The following is a 24,575-nucleotide window of genomic DNA, read 5'->3' on the forward strand; positions in this document are numbered from 1 at the left end:
CAGTCAATGCAGCAGACTCACAGCTAGCACAGTGAACTAGCTCATCATCCTAAACTGCACAGCCCAGAAATCCAACCCAAGTATCAACCGCTGTGAAAAAACTATCAGCACACTTTGATAGTTCCATGTGTATACATTTGATCTTAACTGGGAAAGAAAACTCAACCCCATTGTATTATTCACCCCATCACCCTTGATTGAGCTGCCCCACCCCAACACAAGTGCCAAAATTCAAGGAACCCTGAAAAATATTAGTGCCACAACCTGGGAAACAAATCCATACCTCTCCGACACTGGTAAAAGCCAGTGAACAACTACGCTCACTATTAATAGAAGTTTTCAATGCCTTTTTCAGGGAAGAACCCTTACCCAAATGCAATAGTTTGATCAACCCTCAAGAAACCATCATTTGATCTTGAAAGACCTGTCCAATTACCATCTCACCTGCAACGTCCCATTCCTGGACAAAACAATTGAGAAAATAGAAGCCAGCAAACTCCAACATGTGACATCAGCCAACATCCTGGATGTCTCACAAATCAGGGTTCAGAACAGGGCACAATGCAGAGACAGCACTAATGGTCCTAGAGAAGCACTTCAGTGAACACAGGCAAAATCTCCACACTCATAATGCTGAACCTCTCTTCAGCTTTTGACACAATAAAACACAAAAGTTAACCTGCTTACATCAAACAATAGAAGATGGCCCAGCACTGCAGTGGTTTTAATCATTCTTCTCCAGCACAACTCAAGTGGTGATGGGTAATTGCTTCTTGTCTCTGCAGGCCATCACCAGCATGATCCCACAGTGATCCCCTCTTCAATATCTACATGAGACCACTGGGAAATACTGCAAGATGCTATGGACTCAGCTGCCAACAATATGCAGACAACACTCTCTTATTCAGCACTGATGCAGTCACCATTGCTACGGGTACGTCTACACTGAGTTAAAAAACCCTGCAGCACAGTCTCAGAGCTCAGGTAAGTTGACTCAGTCTCATGGGGCTTGGACTGCAGTGCTATAAAATTACAATGTAAAAGGTTCCCACTCAGGCTGGAGCATGGGCTCTGAGACTCACTTCCCTCATGGGCTGCTAAGCCCCACCAATAGAAACATTGCAAGATATGCTTTCAATCTCCCACAGGAGGTTATGGTAGAAAGGTTGAATCTTATGAAAGAATGAAGCTTTGTGGTATTTCACAAATGGAAACTTTAAAGTAGTGGTGTAACTGCCCATCTCAACCTTCTGCCGGTCTGAGAGGAAGGATTTGAATCATCTCCACATATTCTTAGCAGTATCCAGTGGCAAAAGAAATAGAAGACTGAAATTCTGCAGACATCCAGTAGAATGAGCAAGTATTAAGCAGTTTTCAACGACAGTTGTCTTCCACTAATATACAAAACAATTGTGCCACGGCCTGGTCTAGAGCCTTGCCGGACCATTTTCTGGCTGCCTTGGAGAATATGTGAACTTCCATGACTTTGCTCAGAAATGGAAAATACGGACAGATAGTAGTGTGAAGTATGTAGCACCAAGAATCTATTTCTTGCATATTGGTCAGACTATAGCAAGTTTTAAGGTGGGAGGTAGACTTCTAATCCTTCCTTAGTGCAGTCTTTTTACTGGAAGATTCAGGCAGCCTTTCAGGTCACAAAGGAGACCATAAAACAGTCACAAGTGGTGACTTGCACTTTCTTCAGTGTTTATTGGATGTCCTACATAAGTAGGCCAAATTCTGAAGAGAGCAATAACCTAGGCACATGGCTGTCTAATCCGGTCACTAAGACAGTCCACCACAGACAATTTTATAGCAATTGTACTGAGTTCTGTAAGACAAGGGAGCCCAGTTACTGTGGTTTCCTGCCCAGAATAGCTCTACTGGGTATTGCTGGAGTCCCCAACCTCTGCGTAATTCACAGCACAACAGAGAACTCCCATTAGTTGAGGCAACTGAAATTCCCAGCTTATGGAGTGGGGAGACTAGTTCAAGCACACCCTCCCAAGAGTGCAAAGCGAGTCCATTCTAAATTAAGACTTATGTTGCCCCCTTTATCTCCTCACCACCACATACTAAACTCCATCTACAAACTTCACAGATCCTACACATTTCAGCAGTTGCTGCTGGACACAGTTTATCCAAGAGCTCCCACAAGCATGAAGTATAGATTGAGTTAGCATTGTAGCTTAGGCACAATCCTTCATTTTGCAAATTGATTTTGCCTAACACCCCTCCTACAGACAATGTAAGCAAGATCTAGTGGGATTTCTTGAGTCAGTTAACTGGTACTAAGGATTTGGAGCGGCTCTGTACTAGATGGTACAGTATGTTGTCCAGGTTATTGAGAAATTTAGTGCATGAATGTCGGTGTAGTTTAACAGAGGGCTGTTAGGAAAAATGAGGAAGGGAAAGAATGGCTTAAAATAAGTCACCCTTCAGCAAATAGGCACAGAAGATCCAAAGGACTATAGCAGGGTTAAAAATCAGCACTTAAATGTGTGTTTGTGTTGGGAGTTAATTATTGCTGTTCAAAACTGCACTGAAACATAGGACCCCACTGAGAGGGTGGCTGAAGAAGTTAGGCCTGTCGAAGTTAGCAGGGGATGGTAAGGTATACGTGCCTGCAGACCAGTTTAAAATCTTTCCTTTAATGGTTTTTTTTTTTTTTTTAAACTGGAAAATAAAAATAATTTTCAGAAAGCGGCTGATCACTATATCCTGTTGGTCACAGCCTCCCAAAGGCAGTCAGACCTGCAGGGTAACAGTTGCTATACAGGGTACTGTAGTCCAGGGGTCAGTTTAAGTGGCAGAATTCTATGGTGGAATGTAAAAAGGTACAATGCCTGAAACCTGAGGGGATGCACTCGGCCTAGACAGGACAGAGATGCAGCTAGCCCTGAAACTGACAACTAGCTAAAAGTTAAATAATTAGTATCATTTATCAGAAAGCTGCATTTCAGCAGCTGAGGTTTTATGTCAATATTTTTGTAAATGGGTACCTACCCTAATCAAGCATTCAAAGCATAGAGCCAGGACAACCTCACCACTGATGAATAACTGGGTTAGCAAACGTATGCTGTATCAAGACACAGGAAGACACATCTAAAGCTTTAATGCAACATGGAAGTGTATTAAATTATTGATTACATTTACATATTTAAATGATCCTACTTACAGTAATAGTACTTAAGATACAATATTTGGTAAAAACAGCTAGTATATTTAAGTCTTCAAATTTTGGTAATGTTTTCTACCAAGTGTAAGAGTAGAAAGCAAGGTTTCCATAGATGAAAAGTGTACTTAACCAGAAACAATCCAATTGGCTGCAAAATACAGACTTACGATGATGGATTGCTGACATCTACAGAAAATGCAGTATTAAAAAGGTATCTTAATGTATATTTACAAGAAACTGCTTAGTGGTTTGTTCCAATATGGAGATCAGTTACCTGATTAATTAAGAAGGATGTGTCTAGGCTTGTCTTTGCTTTAATGCACCAGAAATAATCCCTCCACAAAAAGTGTACTAGAAAATATACAACTGTACAATAGGAAGAGGATAGAAAAGTTGAATACTGTGGAAAAAATTTATTAGTCTATACAGGCAAGTCTTCTGAAACAGATAAACCATTGGCTGTTTACAGTAAACCCAAGTGAAATACTCATTGCAATAGTATTTTCCTCAGAGATCCAAAAGCAGTGTGACTTTCCCCATATTTAGTGTCTGAAAGGAAATTATGTTTCTGAACAAATAGCCACACAAAGCAGTTATGTGATATAGACCTTCATAGCCATAAGTGAGCTACATGTACATTACCAATGTTTAGGAAAAGAGCATCTGTACTTAAGTGTGGCAAGCTGATTCACAAAGAAAGAATAAAAAAAGACACCATTCAAATCCTTGGCCAAAAAAAAAAAAATTAAGAGAGACTCTACAGCAGGACTATGGTGGGCAGCATCGTAAAGACTACTGTGCAAGAATGTCATAAATTTAGTATATAAATATGACAGGATTAAGATGCCAGTTAAGCAATCAAGTTATCAACTGATGTGATGATTTTTTAAAAAAATCCCCTACTGTGTTTGCTCAACTTCTCAAAGGAAATTTTAGAAATCTCTTCAAAAACTGTTCAGATTAACTATAAACTGGTAGAGGCCATAGTTTAGATAGCTCTGCTTAATGAAAAAGAATTTGTAACAGACTTGTCTGTAAGAATTGTGTAATCATGCTGTTTATGTTATACAGTACCAACAAGGACAAGCATTTATCAGTAAAAGATATCACATTTTATCTTGCATCGTTTTTAGGATGTGTGCATATAAAGCAATTCTAGAATTCCAACAGTACTTAAACAAAAAAAATCCAGACAAAAAGCAGACAGAATGCAGCAATGTATATTTGTTAGATGGATATTTTTTAAAGAGTAGTTACATGATAAATGTATAAGGTCATAAAATTTGAGTGCATTTGTTCTTGCACACTATTTTATGCTACATATAAAAAACCTGAAGATTGCAAGTTGGGCATGCTTACCATAACATTTTTCAACTGGGAAAGCTGCTGAGCACGTTTTCCTACAAATGTTCACCGCCATGATACAAAACAAATATGTGCAAACTGCAAGGTCCCTAAAAATAGCAGTTAATGAATTTACAGAAAGGTGACGCTATCTGTTTAAATATGCAAGAGGATAACCTTCCCAGAGTTTATAACATAGAGCAGTATCCACCACAGGCTCTTCCTCCATAGCCTTCTTCCTGGTTTGATAACTTTACGCCTCGGTTTTGGCTCTCACTTTCCCACAGTCCAGGAGTCTGAATGATTTTTTCAACAAGTTCTTCAAAGGCACACTGTACACCATCACATGTTTTTGCACTTGCCTCTGGGGGAAGAGAGATTTAAGAAGTCAAGCAAGCATTAATGTATCTTTCACCATCTTCTTACTTTAACTGGAGAGAACCAACAGGTGTTAGTCTCAACATGCATCCTACACTTTTGGTACAGAAGGGAAAATAGTCACAGATGAACAGCAAGTCCTAGTATTTAAGGCAGTAAGATGACTTTTACTCTCTACAGACAGATATGAGCTTTGACATGCTATGTGAAATATTATTCTAACAATTGGCATGTTCAAGTTTTTTTTTTTTTTTTTAACTTGCAAGTCTAGCAATGTTAAAGGGTCTATTATACTTTACAGCACAGCCTTGTACTGACATAAGACAAGTCTTGTAATAAGCTAGTGGTACTGAGTTAGCAGGATATATGGTCCAGTCATTAGAGTAGTCACAGTGAGTGAGGTTTCTACTAGACACCACCAAATTTAATCCCACTTAGAGAGGTTTCTTAATATGGGAGAGTGGAATAGAGAATGGTATTAGGAACATAAAACAGCCTTTATTTTGACCACAGCATTTAGATACTAAGGTGATGGATGCACTGGAAGTGTACAGATTGAAAAGAATGACTCCAGCTCCAGTCAGGTAGTTTCATCTGCCATGAGTCTAGAAATTTGGCTAGACTCATTTTAAGACCAGTCTAAACAAGATGGGAAAACCTATCTTGAGGATGTTGAGGCTTAAGTTAATTTTGTAAAGCACTTAAACAATGCAGCTGAAAGGTACTATTACATTACTTAGCTGATAAGGTGAAAATTTTCACCTTGGCAATTCTGTAAAAATGGAATCTAACCACAGTTTTATTTTTTACATAATGGTAACTTAAAATATCATGTAGGCTTTACATACATCTTCAAGAGCATACCTATGAACAACATGGAATGTTTTCTTGCAAATTTGAGACCTTCATTCCTGTCAACTGCACGGTTTTCCTGCAAGAAGAAATAGTATATTACATGCTGTGACAGATGTATAAGTATAAACTACTGAAGGTAATTTTTCCAAGTCTGCTTACCTTATCAATCTTGTTTCCAACTAACATTTTAACTATGTCATTCCTTGTGCAGTATGTCTCCAATTCATTTAGCCAATTGTCCAGTTTGACAAAGGTGTCTCTTCTTGTGACATCATAAACTGAAAAATATTGCCAATGGTCACTAACCTGATTTAACATATTATTTTAAAGACATTTCCAAATAATTTATTGCAACTATTAAGTGATTGCAGACATTCAAAATCTGAATTATTTTTAAAAAGATTTGTAGACAGACATATCAGCATATTTTCAAGTTATTGCATATACAATAGGACACGAATGAGGCTGAGAATCCTCTTAGAGCCAAGGTGCTTTGTATTTAAGGCTAACAATCACCAAAATTATTTTTGCCCCTGGATTTCTTGTCCACTGCTCAACTCCAGCAATAGCGAAACAGACATTGCGCTCCAAGTGCCTAGTAAGGAGGCTTCCAACACACAGTGAGGCAAATACCCAAAAGCAAAGCAATAGTTATCTTCAGAGGGCAGATGCAAGAAGTAAGGTTTTTTGACCCAGTTCTCTTTTCCTTCTGAAGCATAGACTTCTTAATTTAAACCACAGTCTTTTCCAAATGACATTGGGGGTGTGATAAAAAGGTCATCAATGTTGGGAGCACAATGGAGGATATATTTTAGTTAAATAAAACATTAAGACTTGTCTACATGGCACTGTTTGTCCTGATTATGGAGGAGTGTGTATTGTTGGTAACTTTTAGTATGTGCCAGCAGTTTATATGGGATAGTAAGAGCACAACATTTCAGTGTGCTCTACATTTCACATCCCTGTAGTCAGAACTGTGGCGCTGTGTATACAAGCTGTGATGGATTTCTTTTGGAAAGAAGGGAGGTGGTTTCCTGTCAGAAAGAGATGCTCAAGATGCTGAGATAGATACTCCAGTAATTGGGAGTATCTAACTAGAAGCCAAGAATTTCAGTATTAAACAGCCAAATGTAGTTGGAGAAGAATTAGTTGGTCTTTAACTTTTTCGTAAAACTAGAAAAAAAAAAATCAAAGGTTTTAAAGTGGTACGTTGAGTAGCATACTTACCTAGGATAACACCCTGTGCTCCTCTATAATAGCTGGGCGTTAATGTTCTGAACCGCTCCTGACCTGCAGTATCCTAAAAATATTCAGAACGTTTTCCATTACTGTACTTGCACAAAATAATCTACTCTATGTGCTACTGAAAGAAAGTACAGCATCTGCAAGATCTAATTAACATGATAAAAAAGAAACTTCAGAACAATCATGGAATATAGCATCACCAAAGGAATCAAGTTTAATTACCTTTAGATGAAATACAATTAAGATTAGATGCAGAGTTGATAAGAATTTTGCTTCAGGAAGTGGCTTTTAAAGTCTTAGCATTTAAGTAAAATAAGCCACTCTACAATGATATAGGGCACTCACATTTCCACTGATGCTATTGCTGCTCTACAGCTAGCAGATAAGTGAGACACCAGTGCAACAGCTTTACTTGTTTCTAAGTGAACATTTTAGGTTTGCAAAACACTGCAAAGTCTTGTGATAACAAGACAAGATATATGGCTTTTCACTGCCAGTATTTGATAATTAGCTTCAAACCACAGAAAATTAGGGCAAACCAAGCTGTAGCAGAAGTACCAAAAAACTGATCACGTTTCTTCTTAAACTGAAGTAGCTTGTGAAATCAGATTTATATCTTAGGACTTTATGAACTAAAAGGACGAATGGGTCTGCAGAGACCAAGTATTAAAATGCTGATTACATATACTTTGTTGTAGATCCTTGAAACTACACTGAACTATAAGCACCACAGATCATGAGAATATGCAGGCATCAGAAACAGAGAAGCTCATTTACTCAAACTCTGTCCCAGTTTAGAAGCATATTGCTTACAAACAAAAACTAAATGCCACCCAATTTACCTCCAAAAGAGCAGTCATTCCAATAACTAAGATATCAGCAACGCTTTTCATTCAGGTTCAAAATTTACTCCACCACCATAGATCCTGAATATTCAAGCTCTTTGTGAGTGGAGTACAGAACACTTCGGTGAAGAGAAAAAAAGTCTACCCCACCCACATCTCAAACTAGAGCCAGAGCACAGGATTCCTTTGCAAACGCCTCTCACCAGTCTACACCCAGGGACTGTTATCCAGGGCTGTAATAGTACTGCTTCTCCAGGCCACTTGAACCACAGAAGCAACAGAGGGTCCTGTGGCACCTTTAAGACTAACAGAAGTATTGGAGCATAAGCTTTCGTGGGTGAATGCCCACTTCATCAGACACAAGTAATGATATCTGACTTGTGTCCATTTATCCTCTTGCGTAGTGACTGTCCAGTTTGGCCAATGTACATAGCAGAGGGGCATTGCTGGCACATGATGGCATATATAACATTGGTGGATGTGCAGGTGAATGAGCCGGTGATGTTGTAGCTATCAGGAATGGCAATGTACAAAAACCTGTAGGAGAACACTTCAACCTCCCTGGCCACACAATAGCAGATGTAAAGGTAGCCATCTTACAGCAAAAAAACTTCAGGACCAGACTCCAAAGAGAAACTGCTGAGCTCCAGTTCATTTGCAAATTTGACACCATCAGATCAGGATTAAACAAAGACTGTGAATGGCTATCCAACTACAGAAGCAGTTTCTCTTCCCTTGGTGTTCACACCTCAACTGCTAGCAGAGCACCTCACCTTCCCTGATTGAATTAACCTCGTTATCTCCATACTGATTTATACCTGCCTCTGGAAATTTCCATTACTTGCATCTGATGAAGTGGGCATTCACCCACGAAAGCTTATGCTCCAATACTTCTGTTAGTCTTAAAGGTGCCACAGGACCCTCTGTTGCTTTTTACAGATTCAGACTAACACGGCTACCCCTCTGATACTTGAACCACAGAAATGCAGAATGGTGGAGGCTGGCCCCTCCACCAGCCTGTTTCCCTACCAGACACCACTGTGGTTTTCTATACTGGCATGGAGACCGTACCACTGTACGTAGGTATACAGAAATCAGCAATCTTCCTAGCACTTAATGAACATGTTTTATGCTGCATTCCTGAGTTTAGCATGGACCATGAGTGACTGCAGTGGTCACAGAGAAAGCCAGCAGTTTTATAACTCAGGTTTGTGTTTTGGAGATGCAGGGCATAAAAAAGAAAAGAGAAGTTATCTTTCCCTTTGAGTAGGATTCTCTCCACGAAGGATTCAACCTGTCTCTTCAGGAAAGAGTATGCAGGTGTCCTATCTGGCTCATTTTCTTCCTCCCAGGAAAGAGTTCTGCTGCTCTGTGACTCCTACCTCAGAGAGGAAATGTTCCTTTGGCTCCTATTCCTTCTCATATGCTTATGAGGCCCTTATTCAGCTGTGTCCATTTTCTCAGGCCTGGTCTACACTGCGGGGGGAGAACAATCTAAGTTACGTAACTTCAGCTACGTGAATAACGTAGCTGAAGTCAGCGTACTTAGATCTACTTACCACGGTGTCTTCACTACGGTGAGTCGACTGCTGCCGCTCCCCCATCGACTCTGCCTGCACCTCTTGTCAAGCTGGAGTACAGGAGTCGATGGGAGAGTGCTCGGGGATTGATTGCTGCCTGCCAATCCGGCCGGTAGTGAAGACATACCCTCAGCCATCATATCCACTCTGCTTTACTTGATCAAGGATGTGTTTGGAGATCTGACTGTAAGTGCCTAACTCAGAGCCTACAGTTTGGTACTTGAGGTATGCAGCACTTTTGATATCAAAGCAAGGGAAGTATCCCTGATTTGTATTTTTCTCCCTCCTGTACTCTGCTTCTTTCCTCAGACAGACCAGGCATCACCAGAATTGCTCCACTCTGCTTAGCAGTGAGAGAGTTTCAAGCAGCCTGCCAGCACAGAGCAACTGACAGCCCTGGAATTCCAGTGGTTGTTCCATACCAGAGGTGGATTCTATGACCACAGAACATGAGCCTTGCTTATAGATTAAAAAGCAAATATATCATTAAGAGTTATTGGGAAACCTTTTCCCTCCCTTACTTTCCATAGTTCAAGGTTTGAGGTTTCCCTTCAACAGTCAAGGTCATCACAAGTACTTAAACTGAGTTATGCAGGATACAGAGCTTCTTGCTCTATTTTAGCTGCTACGTTAGTAGAGGCAATCCTGAACTCAGACCTTAGCAGGCAAACTCCTTTTGGTTCACCTGGGTGTTTCCACATTCTTGTCACTTTAAAGTTAATAATGTAAATTAAACATGCACAACTATGGCAATTCTCAAGCTATGTAATTTATGCAGTATTCGTATTTGTATGGAAAATGTAAAGTCTTAGTTCAGAAGATTTTTTCTTTAGAAATGTGAATTCAGTGTGAGAAGCTTTATACCTAATTTAACATGCTTAGTTATCAGGCTCAAACTGTATAGTCTGATGTGATATAAACTCAAGTAGAATGTTATAAGAGGCACAGGTAATATTTATCTGTAGTCAAATTAAGGACTTTTCCTTCTAATGTAACTCCATATTCTCCTGTATACTTGTTGGCTTCTAAATTTTGTTTGATAACAGTAAAGTCTCTTCCCATAAAAATTCTACAGAAGAGTCCCATTCTTTACTTTCAGATACCAGAGCTGATACTATAGCTATGTTACCTATCCTGAAAATGGGAAAATCCCATCAGTAACGTTTTCATGAATGACCCAGTAAAACAAAAACAAAAACAAAAACCCACACACCCCACTACTAACAAAGCCTGTTAACATGGCAAATCCCTTCAACTGCATATTTCCATAAAAATCATCACCACGAATACAAATCAATAAACTATGTAAAGCTCTGGTGTTTTACTATGTTCAGAACTTACCCATATTGCCAGTTTAGCTTTATTTCCATCAACTGAAATTGTTTTCACCTTGAAGTCAACACCTGGAAAAATAAAAAGGTTAATTCTCCTTCAAACATGTGTTATGATTAATTTTGTCAGATGGAAAGACAACGAAAGATCCAAGTAAGTCAGAACTGAAGTTGTGCTTTGACAATAGCAGGTGGAATGGATTAGTTTAATCGGTTACTATTTGCCCACCCACCTCCACATCTCTCCTACTTTCCCACTATGGTCCTACACCAGGCTTGAAATTAGGGCTTAGAAGAGTCTTCAAGTAACCTTGGGCCATGGGCCAATAGGTATATCATGGAAGTGAAGCAGTAGCATGAAGTGTAGCATTCTTGAGTATGCTGTTCAAGTTAACTCCAAATTCCCTCCTCCTCCACATAGTTTGCTCCAGTCTAGATTCCAATTTCTACCCTTTCATTCCACCATTTCCCAGTGTGCATCAGCTATACCAGAAGCTATGGGCTTGATGCAATTCTATAGCCCATGTTATGCAGGAGATCAGACTAGGTGGTCATAATGATCCCCCTTTCAGGCCTTAAGATCTATGACACTGATCTAACAGTTAAAGGCCATTCAGATGAAGATGCTATAATGCCTCTTAGAAAAGTCCCGGCAGACAGTGCTGATCAATTGCTTCTCTGTCCCAGGGAACCTCAAGGATATCACCTGGGGTCTATTCTATTACTTCTTGCTTAGAAAGCCACTGGGAGGTTTAACAGGAAAGATGGTTTGTGGCATACTCATTGCTGAGGACACTCAACTGTCTTCCACACATTTGACCCAGCTATTGCAGTGGAACTAATGGTTTATTGTTTGCATGAGGGCAAGCTGCCCAAAGCTCAGTCCAGATAAGATAGAAATAATGTTACTAGGTTGTGGGGGAAGAGTATGCATGTCACCTTCAACAAAAGTTTGGGTACTATTAGGTTCTGGATTGCTCCTGAATGCCTAGGTATTGCCTGTGGTCAAGACTGCCTCTCCACCCCTGGCTAGGAGAGTGGATCAGTTCCTGGTAGATCAAGACCTGGGCTCAATTACCCATAATTTGTCACCTACAGGCTAGATTAGAGTGTTCTACATGGGATTACAACCATACCTTTTAGAAACTTTAGTATGGAATGTAGAACCTAGAAAGCATATTACATTAGCATTTCCAGAGTCACATACACTGCTAATAAGTTTGAATGGAGTTCAAGGTATTTTCAGTTTATCAAGTCACAAATGACAGCCTGGTTACCTGGCGCACTGCTTTCATGCGAGGATGCTGCTGTTACAATCAATGGAGTCACTACAGCTGGAGTCTAACTCAATTTTCTGAAGGGTCCTCTACTTTGGAACTCTCTCCCTGCTTTAGTACTCCACAGCTTGGATTCATTAATTTTTTAGGCACACTGCAGTGTGAAGCACCTAGATTATGGCTATAAAATTTATCTAGGAAGGTCATGATTGTAGAATTCACTGAACATTACACAGGCTTTTTAAAATAAATAAATTAAATAAATAAATAAATAAATAAATAAAAACCACTGTCGTTAAAACTACTTTTATAACAAAAAAAGTACACTAAGGTCTAGTTTATTTGAATGTTTTTTAAATTAAGATTCTTAATCCATAATTGACAGTTTATAACAGTACCACATAATGTTTTCTTAAGATTGGTTTAGCACACAATTACTGTTGAATGAACAAGCTGCAGAGCCAGAAATTCTAATAACTATATCTCCAGTTACAAGTCAGTGGCAAATGTGCTGTAAGTAGGTAAAACAGGAACTTACCATGCTTACAATTTGATTTAGATTAAGCCTAAATAACTTGCTGCCCTGTCAATTTTCAGCATTCAACATAAAAAGAGTTGGCTCTTAAAACTAATAGCATTCTATGCTGAGCTGCATCAAAGGGTACCTCTGCTAAGAGCCATGACCGCCCTAATGAACAGCTAAGAATACATTTTTAAACAGATATATACTTTAAGCTACAATTATTATTTTTTACAACCCTGTTTTTACATGATCATGACCACCTTAAAAACAAAACAAAAAACACAAGCCACTTTAGCTGAAAATTCTCTCATTCTCATCCCAATTATAAGTTTTAGGAAGTGAGCGTAGCTTGTCCATACCACTACAAAAAGTTTAGCTGAACTTTGAGGTAATGGCACCTTGCTCACATTCCACAAACAGGCCCAAGATTTTGTTCCTGGATACAGTTATGCAACTTCAACTGGAGATGCACACACGTTTGACATCATTGGCCCCCATTATCAGTTACTCTAAACTGAACCCAAAATGCTCCTTCTGAGCAATACAGGCCAATCAAGATTAACAAAATCTGAATTTGATAGAAGTATTTAAAAATGTAAACTTACTTACTTTTTCCTATGCATTTTTAAATAAGCATGCTGCTTAGCATTACACCAAATTGTATATTTTAACCCTTTTAGGTGATAATGGGAAGGATAGCATAGTTACAGTATAGCAGAAGACAAATAATAAATTGACCTATGTTTCTAACAAACTGCAGGGCTCTTGATGCAACAAGACTATCACCTTAACTTGTACAAAAGAAACCCATTATCACAAAGCTAAACGTAGTTATGATCTCTGTAAATGCATCATTGACATGCATTAATATTTATTTGAGCTGTTGCTACTTTAGTCTTCATTAATTTGATAAGAAGCCTAGTTAAAAAAAAAAAAAAAAGTGAGCTTGCAGAAAAGCACATTTGTAACAGAGCTAGATTCCACAAACAGACAGTTGCAAAAAGGGTTAACAATTAAAAGTCTACTGGTGTAAACACAGCAAATGCACAATCCACCAGCATAGATTCAGAACACATACAAATACCTTATATTTATACTGTATATAGTTCCTTTCATCCAGAAAGATCTCAAGAACTTTGAATTGAATGCCAATTTTACTCAAGAATGCTACACTTCATGAAGGAAATATTAGTACCTGCTTCACTTCCATGATATACCTATTGGCCCATGGCCTAAGGTTACTTGAAGACTCTTCTAAGCCCTAATTTCAAAGCCTGGTGTAGGACCATAGAATATGCTGTTCAAGTTAACCCCAAATTCCCTCCTCCACATAGTTTGCTCCAGTCTAGATTCCAATTTCTACCCTTTCATTCCACCATTTCCCAGTGTGCAGCAGCTATATACCAGAAGCTATGGGAAGTATCAATTATCAGGGTTGTTTCTAGCAGGTCCCCTAGAAATGTGTTCTTGGTCCAATGCTATTTAATTTTTATCAATGATCTAGATGATTTAAAATTTTTGCTGGTAACAATTTGTAGATCACAAAGATTGCTGAGATAGTAACCAGCCCTCATTATTTACCGTTAGAGTGATCTGAATCACCCAGTTAAATGGTTATAATTCAACAAAATGTTTTATTACCGTCAGTCTAATTGAGGTATTTTATCTGGAAATCAAGAATGCAGGTTATACCTACACAATGGAAGACTATCTGGGCAGTGATTTAGAAGGATTTTGAGGTGACTGACTATGTTGACCTTTATATGAGTTCTCAGTGCAATGTTGTGGCAAAATGGACTAACGAGATTTTTGATGTACACATGGACTATTAAGCAGAAGTAGGGGATGCACTTCTCAAAACAGATGTGGAAATCCTGGAGAGTTCACAGGAGGACCACAAAAAATGATCCAGGGGCTGGGGGGAGGGGGAAAACAGCCTTACAGTACAAGTAGAGCCCCATGCAGATACAAAATTTGTATCTGCATTTGATCTGTGATCTGCAAACATGGTCCGTAGATATCTGAAGACATAAAGCGGATATTCACAGATCTGCAGGGCTCTACATACGAGCCTTAAGGAGCTCAACTTAGTCAGCTTAATGAAGATACTGTTGACATGCAGCTTGACCACCATGTACAGGTTCTATACAGGGAAAAGATCTGATGAGGCTTTTACAATTTTGCTGACAAAGGCGAAAGAGGCAGTGGCTTAAAGTTGGACAAATTAAACCCTGAAATAAGCATTTCCTAGCAGGGAGGGTAATTAAACAATGGAACAGATCAGCTCACCAGGGAAGATGGTAGACTCAGCATTGCTTGGAGTCTTTAAAACAAAATTACATAACTTTCTAAATTATATGCTGTAATCCAGATTCTGGTAGAAGCAACCTGTGTGCGTCAGATGCCAGGCTGGTCTCTTCTTGCTTGGGAATCTGTGAATCCCCATGCTCATCTCCTTCCTTAATGGGCCACAGCAGAACAAGATTGCCTTCAGCATGGTCAAAACACTTGCAGCTTTGCATTAATACAATGGCTATAATCAATTTTCATGTTACTGGCTGAAGCCCTAAAGCCTGCAGGCACCAGGAAGGAAATCCCCTCCCCCTCAATGCACAATTGGCCAGATGTATTGTTTCACATCCCACACCTTCCTCTGAAGCATCAAAGATTAGCCACAGCTGGAGATGGAACACGGGATAAGGTGAAGCAGTGCTCTGAAGCAGTTCATCAAATCCTTTTTTCTTAGATGGCTGGTCAGTGTGTCTTGCTCAGGGTCAAACTGATCACCAGATTTGGCATTGGGAAGCAATTTTTTCCTCAGGTCACACTGGCAGGGACCTTGGGAAATGGAGCGTGGAGGGTTTTCCTTCCTCTGCCGCATGAATTGCCTGTTAGGATCATCTAGGCATCTCTCACCAAGTCAATTTCCCACTATTACAGGGACTTTAGGCACTGGTAGCACCTCAGTCTATCCTGTTTTCTGTCTGTGACACACAACAGTTCCGTCTCCTGAGGACTGAAATGCTTTAGTCTAACTAAACTTTTTGCAGAATTTTATATTGAAGACTTCATTATTAAGTCTTGTAAAAGAAGAAGCTGGATGTTTGGGTGCCCAGGAATGTATGTGAAGCAGTTAAGTCACGCATTTGATAGCTGTGTCTACTAAGGAGATCAGTAGTGCAATGGTGATATAGATCTCAATATTAACTATTAGATTTTAAGAGTCAACACTTCATTGAGATGAACGGTGAAAGCGCTCACATAGGAACTATTTTTTGAGTCTGTTTTTAAGATAGTATTTCTTTGGTTTATGTCAGGCACCTGTAGGGAAGGTTCTCTTGCAAAACAGTTTAGAACCTCAGTATTATTAAAGTCAAGCTTTGTTCCAGAGTAAAGGGTGGATATTGTGGCTCCTTATACTGTGGAATAATAGTGTCCACAGGGCTAGTAATCTACATCAGCTAATGATATGGTTATTGAAGTTAAACAATATGGCTTGGTCTACACTTACCCCCCAAGTCGAAGTAAGGTACGCAAATTCAGCTACGTGAATAACGTAGCTGAATTCGACATACCTTACTTCGAACTTACCGCGGTTCAGACGCGGTCCACACGCGGCAGGCAGGCTCCCCGTCACTCCTCTCGTTGAGCTGGAGTACCGCAGTCGACGGCGAGCACTTCCTGGTTCGATTTATCGCGTCCAGACCAGACGCGATAAATTGAACCCGGAACTTCGATTGCCAGCCGTCGAACTACCCGGTAAGTGTAGACCAGCCCTATGTTTCAAGTTCAACATTGTTAACTTTAGGTTGATACAGAATCAATTTTTTGATTCCTTTGCTGAAAAGTTTTAATATTTGGGAGTTTACGCAATAGTTGACAATTATCAGCTTTATATAGATTTGGCCCCTTGAGAAGAGCCATTTTTAAAACTCAGACAAGTTGACCTGCATCATGAGTTCTATCCTCAAAGCATGTTCCATTAATCGTTTCCTTCAGGGCCTGCATTAAGGAAAACGCAGCAGGAGCTCAGATACCTCCTTTTTTCTTGCCAGGATGAGCTCAAGCAGTTCTTGTTGATGTGGAAATATATTTATACTCAATACCCACCTGAAAGCAAGTGAGCTGACAAAGCATTGACATTTTTGTCACCATACTGATGATTGTCCATAATACTGCAGTGCTGATCAGACATGTCAAGTCAGATGGTAGGAAAACTTCTTTAAAAATTAAAGTTTTCTTTGGGCTGGTCTACACTACCGGGGGCGGGGAGGAATCGATCTAAGTTATGCAACTTCAACTACGCAAATAACGTAGCCGAAGTTGACGTACTTAGATCTACTTACTGCAGTGTGTCGACGGGAGACACTTTCCCGTCAATTCCCCTTGCGCTTCTCGTCGAGGTGGCGTACCAGAGTAGAAGCTAGAGCAATTGGCAGTTGATTTATTGCATCTATACTAGACACAATAAATCGACCCCCGCTGGATCGATTGCTGCCCATCGATCCAGCCGGTAGACAAGCTGTGAGTAAAAAAGAAACTCACCAGCTGGTCCTAGCTCAAAAGAGTAATCTGTATCTTCCCATATTTGATGGCATTTAGCACAATAAAGGCCCCACTTCTTATCCGGGTCTCTGTGTGCTAATCTAACATTAATATTCCACTTTAACAGACTTTAAGGTTAAAAGGCATTCAGAAGTTAGGAAGTGACAAGAAAGGTCATCCATAGAACCTTAATTCTGCCTCCTTATGCATTTATTTTTGCTACAATCTTTATGTATGTAATTGGCTTGCAACCTTAACCTAACAATAGTTTATGCTAGAGATGGCAGCTATTGCCAGGGGATATCACTGAAAAGAAAGGTATGTCTCTTTCTCACTCCACAAGCCATTAAGAGAAGGTAGATTGAAGAGATGGTATCAAGCAATGCCTTGTCAACAAGTCTCAGTTGCCCAAATTAGTAGTCGGGACATCCAAAAGAAATCAAGTGTTAGTATTTCTGCAATACCTATTTTTTCTGCATTAGGAGTTGGAATTAAAACATGGCTATCCCTAAACAATAATTCAATTAAATAGTTTCCTACTCACCCCCCAATATTTAATTCAGCTAGTCAAATACATTAGACAATTATACAGTTATTTTTGGCTTTACATTAGTGTTTCTCTCTCAGTAGCCACCTCGACTGATCAAGCGTTTAAGGAAAATTACTTGCTCTCTTCCAGGTCTTTAGTTAGAACCCCCATTGCAGTAAGTCTAGTGTTAGAATTAGAATATCTTGTACAGGAAAGTTACCTTAATTTGCTCAGCTTGGATTACGGTTATATGATATATCACATAATAGCAGGACGGGTTTTAGGCATTTTACTGCCTTTCACAAACTTCAATATCCACACCAGCACCCCTCCCATTCTGGGGGTCTGTCTCTCCCTCCTAAATACATTTCAATTAATTCTGGGCCCTTACTGCTGCCCATATCACTCACACTGTCCCAGCACACAGGTTTTTTTTTTTTTTTAGCAGATCTGGGCACTCCCCTCTCCTCTTGGGCCACTTGCCCAGGAGCTAATACTTGTTTTGGGGTAGGTAAGGAAGGAGCCACTTCTTACCATTCAGACATCTGTTCCTTGAAGGAGGAGGATTGGGAGACAGGAGTTCAGTGCCCAGTATAATGTAGAGCTTCTCTGGAGCAGGCCACCTATGCAACCTACTCTACATGAATCCTGTGCAGTACTCTTATTACTATTAAACTAAGTTCCAATCTCCTATTACTTTTGAGAGATTCTACTGATTTCTCACAAAGGTTAGCAAGAATCTTTTGCACACGGCTCTAATAAATTCACTAACACCATGAGTGTGGTTGTAGTGCTAACAGATGCAGGTCTCCTTCAGTGACAGTCCATGTCTATACCTTCCATCTTCAAGAATACAGAATACACACATGACAACACTGTCTCAATTCTGAACTAATTTTGTGCAAAGTGTAACAGCACCCAATTACTGTTTATACTTCTGTAGTGTTTAACTCCGTACACTATACATATGTCTACACCTAAAAGGCTTCAGCGGCACACCTGCGCCACAATAGTGCTTCAATGTAGACACTACCTATGCTGACAGGAGGCATTCTCCCATTGGTGTGTAGGTAATCCAACTCCCCAACAGACAGTAGGTAGGTCTTCTGTCAACCTAGCATTGTCTACAGTGGGGGCTAGGTCAGCTTAACTATGCCACTTAGGGGTGTGGATTTTTTACACCCTCAAGCAACATAGTTAAACTGACTTCATTTCTAGTGTAGACCAGGCTAATGACTGAGCCAAGATCATCCCCTCCCGCCTTACTGAAGAGCAGATAAGGTTGAACCTCATTACCAGTTGTGCAAACACAGCAAGTCAGTCTTCTACCTAAGTTAGTTTGAATTTTTATGAAGTCGTGTTAGCACACACTTACCAATTGTTGCTGCAAGTTCTGGGTCAAATGTATCATCTGTGAACCGCAATAAAAGGCTGATTGAGGGAGGAAAAAAAGATACTATTAGAACACTAAGTATTTTGTTGTTGCAATATAACTGTAGCTTGCCAGATGAGTGCATTATTGTATACCACAAATCTGAAAGCAACGTTACATTAATATAAAACAAGGTAGACCTGAGTGTCATCTTCAAGACAGTGCAAATAAAGGTAATGCATGTCAGCTTGCTGTATAACTAACATTAACTATGTTTTGAAAAAGGAGTAGTTATTTTTACTCTTCAATTCCAATACCGAGTAAGCCTCTTTGAAGCTAGGCCTCAATCTGTCCCTGACTGGGGTTATTCAAAACAACGTCCCATGCTCTACTGTTCGGAATATTTTATTTATATTGTTCTATTTCAAGTCTCCTAAAACTCAGTGCAAAAAAGCACAACATTTCTGCAATTTGAAAGAAGGTTCCAGAGTGCAAGTTAACTTACCACAGTAGGAAGAATCTAAGGAACAATATATGTGCAAAACTTCTTAGAGACACAGAAAGCCACAGAACTTTAGTGGTAAGTATTATGAAAAAAACCCACAATTATTTCTATTTCCAATGTACAGGTTCCAAAATACACTGAAAAATACGAATGCAGCCTCTCACAAATTAAAGTTCTGATGAAACTGTGAACACTAAAGTTAAATTTTACATTGTACAGGTGTGGATGGCACATCAAAATTATAGAAAATTCTGTAACTGGACCATCTAAAAATCTATTATCCAAGAGCAGCTAGTCCTATAAAAAGAGGGGAAGAGTCAATGAAGACACCCAGAGTTCAGAGCCCCCGGAGGAATACAGGAGGACGCGCAGAAGATTGCAAAGGAGAAAAGACAAGAGAACTTGCAGTCAGAAAAAACGGGAGGAAGGCCAGAGAATCACACTATCACCTGGAAAAGTCAGGTCTATGTGATTGGTGACTTCCTACTAAGAACAGAAAGGCCTGTCACCAGAGCTGATCCGGAGAACAGAAGGGTGTGCTGTCTGCCAGAAGCTAAGACTTGGGATGTGGACCTGAGGTTGAAGAAGATCCTAATTGGAGCAGGAAAGAATCCACTGATTGTCCTTCATGTGGAAACAAATTATACATTCCAGCGAGAATCTAGCTGTAGCAAGGGAGGCTATGCCAGACTGGGAAATGGAGGCTCAAATGATCTTCAGTGGGATTCTACCTGTCCCTAGAGTGGGAGAACGAAGGGGAGACAAGATGATGATGATCAACAGATGGTTCGGGCAGTGGTGCTATAAGGAGGACTTTGGGATGTGAGACCACTGGAAGGCATTCATGGACAGAGGACTGTTCTCTTGGGATGGACTCCACCTGTGCAGGGAGGGAAATAAACTTCTGGGATGGATGCTAGCACAACTGATTAAGAGTTTAAAATAGGAACTTGGAGGAGTCATGTAATCTTCATGCCTGATTTGAACATTGAGCAGGAGGAAAATCAAGTAAGGAAGGATACAGCAATGGAGAAAGGAACAGCAGCAGGTAGGACAATGGACATTAAGAGGAAAGACAGTGCTGATACCAATGAAGCTAACAGTCAGACGATAATGAAAGTAGAATGACTACGCATTTGGCTGAGGAATCTGGGCAAAGATAAGTAGAAATAACTAAGAAGTTTTAACACCATTGCAAGGAACCTGGGTAACAAAATAGAAGAACTAGAACCACAGGTGCAGGAAGTGAAACCAGATATTATAGGGATAACAGAAACATGGTGGAATAGTAGTAATGACTGGAGTACAGGTATCGAAGGGTAAATGTTGTTCAGGAAAAACAGAAATAAAGGTAAAGGTGGTAGAATAGCATTGTATGCTAATGATGAGGTAGACTGTAAAGAAATTAGAAGTGATGGAATGACTAAGACAGAATCTGTTTTGGCCAAAACCACTTCGGGAAGAAAGCTACTAGAGGTTTCCCTGGGATAGTACTAAGGGTATGCTACAGACCTCCAGGATCCAGTTTGGATATAGACAGAGACCTCTAATGTTTTTGGTGAAATAAATACGACTAGGCATTGTGTGATTATGGGACATGTTAACTTCCCAGATATAGATTGGAGGACAATTGCTACTAATTATAGTAGGGCCCAGAGTTTCCTGGATATGATAGCTGACAGATTTATTCACCAAACAGTTGCGGAACGAACAAGAAGTGATGCCATTTTAGATTTGGTATTGGTAAATAGTGAGGACCTCATAGAAGAGCTGGGTGTAGGGGACAACCTTGGTTCGAGTGATCATGAGCTAACCCAGTAAAAACTAAATGGAAGGGTAAACAAAAACAGATCTGCAACTAGAGTCCTTGATTTCAAAAGGGCAAACTTTAAATAAAATTGAAGGAATTAGTTAGGGAAGTGGACTGGACAGAAAAACCTCAAGGATCTGAATGTGGAGGAGGCTTGGAATTATCTTAAGTCAAAGCTCCAGAAACTATCCAAAGCCTGCATCCCAAGCAAGGGGGAAAATTTTGTAGGGAAGAGTTGCAGACCAAGCTGGATGAGCAAGCATCTCAAACAGGTAATTAAGAGAAAGCCTACAAGGAATGGAAGATGGGATGGATCAGCAAGGAAAGCTACCTCTTGGCAGGAAGTGTAGGTATAAAATGAGAACTGTCAAAAGCCAAGCAGAGTTGGACCTTGCAAAGGAAATTAAAACCAGTAGTAAGAGGTTCTATAACCATATAAGATGAAAAAAGGAAAGTAGGGGGACCGCTAAGCATAGAGGATGGGGTGGAGATTCAAGATAGTACTGTATAGGCATGGCCCAACACCTAAACAAATACTTTGCCTCATTTTTTAATATGACTAATGAATAGCTTAGGGGCAGTGGCAGGGTGGCTAATGGGAATGAGTATATGGAAGTAGAAATGACCACATCCAAGGTGGAAGTCAAACTCAAACAGTTTAGTGGGACTAAATCTGGGGACCCAGATAATCTCCATCCAAGAATATTAAAGGAACTAGCACGTGAAATTGCAAGCCCAAATAGCAAGAGTTTTTAATAAATTTGTAAGCTTGGGGGTTATATCCTATGACTGGAAAATTGCTAATACAGTTCCTACTTATAAGAAAGGGTAAAAGTGATCCGGGAAACTACAGGCCTGTTAGTTTGACTTGAATTGTATGCAAGGCAGGGTGGATTTGATTTAAATAATGATTTAAATCACTAGTCAGGAAGACTTGATTTAATCATGGATTTCTATATAAAAGTGCATTCTTGTTGGTTGTTATAACCTTAATACAGTAACTCCGCACTTAACGTTGTAGTTATGTTCCTGGGAAATGCGACTTTAAGCAAAACGATGTTAAGTGAATCCAATTTCCCCATAAGAATTAATGTAAATGAGGGGGTGAGGTTCCAGGGAATTTTTCTTCCCATCAGACAAAGGGGACGGGGGGGGGGGTGTGTGTGTCTCTCTCTCTCTCTCTCTCTCTCTCTCTCTATAGACACACACACACACACACACACACACACACACACACAGAGAGTATAAGTTTTAAACAAACAATTTAATACTGGTACACAGTGATGATGATTGTGAAGCTTGGTTGAGGTGGAGGAGTCAGAGGGTGGGATATTTCCCTTACTGCTAAATGATGAACTAGCAATTGGTTAACTCTCTCACTCTACAAGGCAGCAGGAATGGAGGGAGGGGGGGGAGGTGTGAAAGAGATATGCGCATTTCCCCTTTAAGTACACTGCCTTGTTAATTAGATCAGCTTGCTGAGATGGCAGCTGCTGCAAGCTCCCTCTGTCCTGAGCCCTGGTGTGTCCCCCCTGCTTTATGGAAGATGGGGTAAGCGGGGTGCAGGAGGGAGGGGGACACCCTGACATTAGCCCCCCTCTTCCTTCCCCCCCTCCCCCGCACAGCAAGCAGGAGTCTCAGGGAGCAGCTCCAAGGCAGAGGGCAGGAGCAGCACACGGCGGCGGGGGGGAGAACAGCTGAACTGCAGGCAGCTGCTGCACAGGGAACTTAGGGGAGCGGGGGGCTGATAGGGGGAGCTGATAGGGGGGCTGCCGGTCCATCCTGGTTCCAAGCCCCCACCAGCTAGCTGCAACAGGCTGCTCTTCCTGCAAGCAGTAGACAAAGCAGGCGGCTGCCAAAGACGTTAGAAGGAAGCATTGCACCACTTTAAAACAAGCATGTTCCTGAATTGATCAGCAACGTAACAACGTTAACATGACAACTTTAAGTGAGGAGTTACTGTACATATTCTTCACAACTCAGAGATAGATGTAGGTTTCATTTTTAGAAGGTATACGCTATATATTTTTTAAGTGATTTATTTTGAAAACTTTTCAGATTAGTTTTACAGCTATATCAGAAAATGAATGACTGTTTGGTTATTTCATTTACCAAAGGTAATTGAAGCAGATATTTATGAAGTCACTGGGAGGTGAACTAGCTCCAATTCAACAGGTTAATCATTAATATTTGGAGGATTTTCTTGCCATGCTGTATTAGGAGGAGACCACCACCAGACAGACATTTAAAATTGTTTTATTTAACTATAACAACGTTATGTATTCTGGATTATTTTCTTCAACAGCAAACATTATATTTTAACAAAACAGGCACATGAATTTTTGAATTTAGTTAAACATTCAAGTTTTTTAAAATCAGGTTTGTTTTTAACTAAAATAGCTAAATGAAAAACAAATTAAATCGACTATGTCAACCAGCTCAATATGAAAAACTTAAAATATTGGCTTCTGCAGCTAACTCACTTCACCTTCATTTTCCAGTTTTTCTTTTCCAGATTATGAACAAACAAGCTTTCCTGCTTTTTCAGGTCCCAAATGATTTCTCAGTTTGGAATGAATTAGTCCAAAGGAAGAAAATATTCTTTCTACACTGTCAGAAGAAGCTACTGCCGTTAAAAGTGAGATTATCACTTCAACAGTCTCTGAATCCAAGTGCTTAAGTGACTTCCACCAGTTCACTGGTGTGACTTTCTTTAAAACATCAAACATATTTCTTAAATGGTTCTTATTCCCAAACTGGGACTCTTTTACAGCCTGCTGCCATTATAGGTTTTCCCTTCTAGTGAGAGAATGGTATGGTAGATCTCAAATCAATGAAGGCTACACGCAGAAAGACCTCAAGACTTCTGGAATATGCTGCTCAAACAGTTTCACTTTTGATTCTACTGTCTCTCCCTCCCGTCTCACATTTATCTACAGACTTCTCCTTGTCCAGATCTATTTCACCCTCAACAATCTTCTATTCATTGAACTTTTTGAAACTTTGCACTTTTAGAGAGGTAAGGGATTGACTCTGTGTTCACAAATTTGCAGAGGGACAATAGGGTTGATGTCTGTTATTTCTTACCTCTATATATTTATTTAAAAATATTTTTTGCTGTTAATAAGCATGTTATCTCTGGAAACACAAATCCACAGTATGAGAACTGCAAAACTATGCATCTCTGATGGTATCTTCGAGACTGACCACTGAGTCCCATTGGGAAGATAAAATAGGGTTACCATATTTAAACACTGA

At 40.0% G+C, this 24,575-nt stretch overlaps 1 protein-coding gene across 1 annotated transcript in view; it reads right to left on the reverse strand.

Moving 5' to 3' along the window:
- Positions 1 to 4,380: 4,380 nt before the first annotated feature.
- The window catches only part of RAB18 (RAB18, member RAS oncogene family), a 27,642-nt gene continuing 7,447 nt past the window's right edge, over positions 4,381 to 24,575 (reverse strand). The window contains exons 2-7 of the mRNA XM_024223626.1: positions 19,006 to 19,061; positions 10,767 to 10,828; positions 6,983 to 7,055; positions 5,915 to 6,033; positions 5,765 to 5,831; positions 4,381 to 4,886 (exon numbers count right to left, since the gene is read on the reverse strand). Coding sequence (XP_024079394.1) covers positions 4,711 to 4,886; positions 5,765 to 5,831; positions 5,915 to 6,033; positions 6,983 to 7,055; positions 10,767 to 10,828; positions 19,006 to 19,061 — 553 coding nt within the window. The 3' untranslated portion in view covers positions 4,381 to 4,710. The remainder of the gene's footprint in view (positions 4,887 to 5,764; positions 5,832 to 5,914; positions 6,034 to 6,982; positions 7,056 to 10,766; positions 10,829 to 19,005; positions 19,062 to 24,575) is intronic.

The sequence above is a fragment of the Terrapene carolina genome, unplaced genomic scaffold (assembly GCF_002925995.2).
Source record: "Terrapene carolina triunguis isolate 2854851 unplaced genomic scaffold, T_m_triunguis-2.0 Scaffold111, whole genome shotgun sequence".
NCBI classification, from domain to species: Eukaryota; Metazoa; Chordata; order Testudines; family Emydidae; genus Terrapene; species Terrapene triunguis.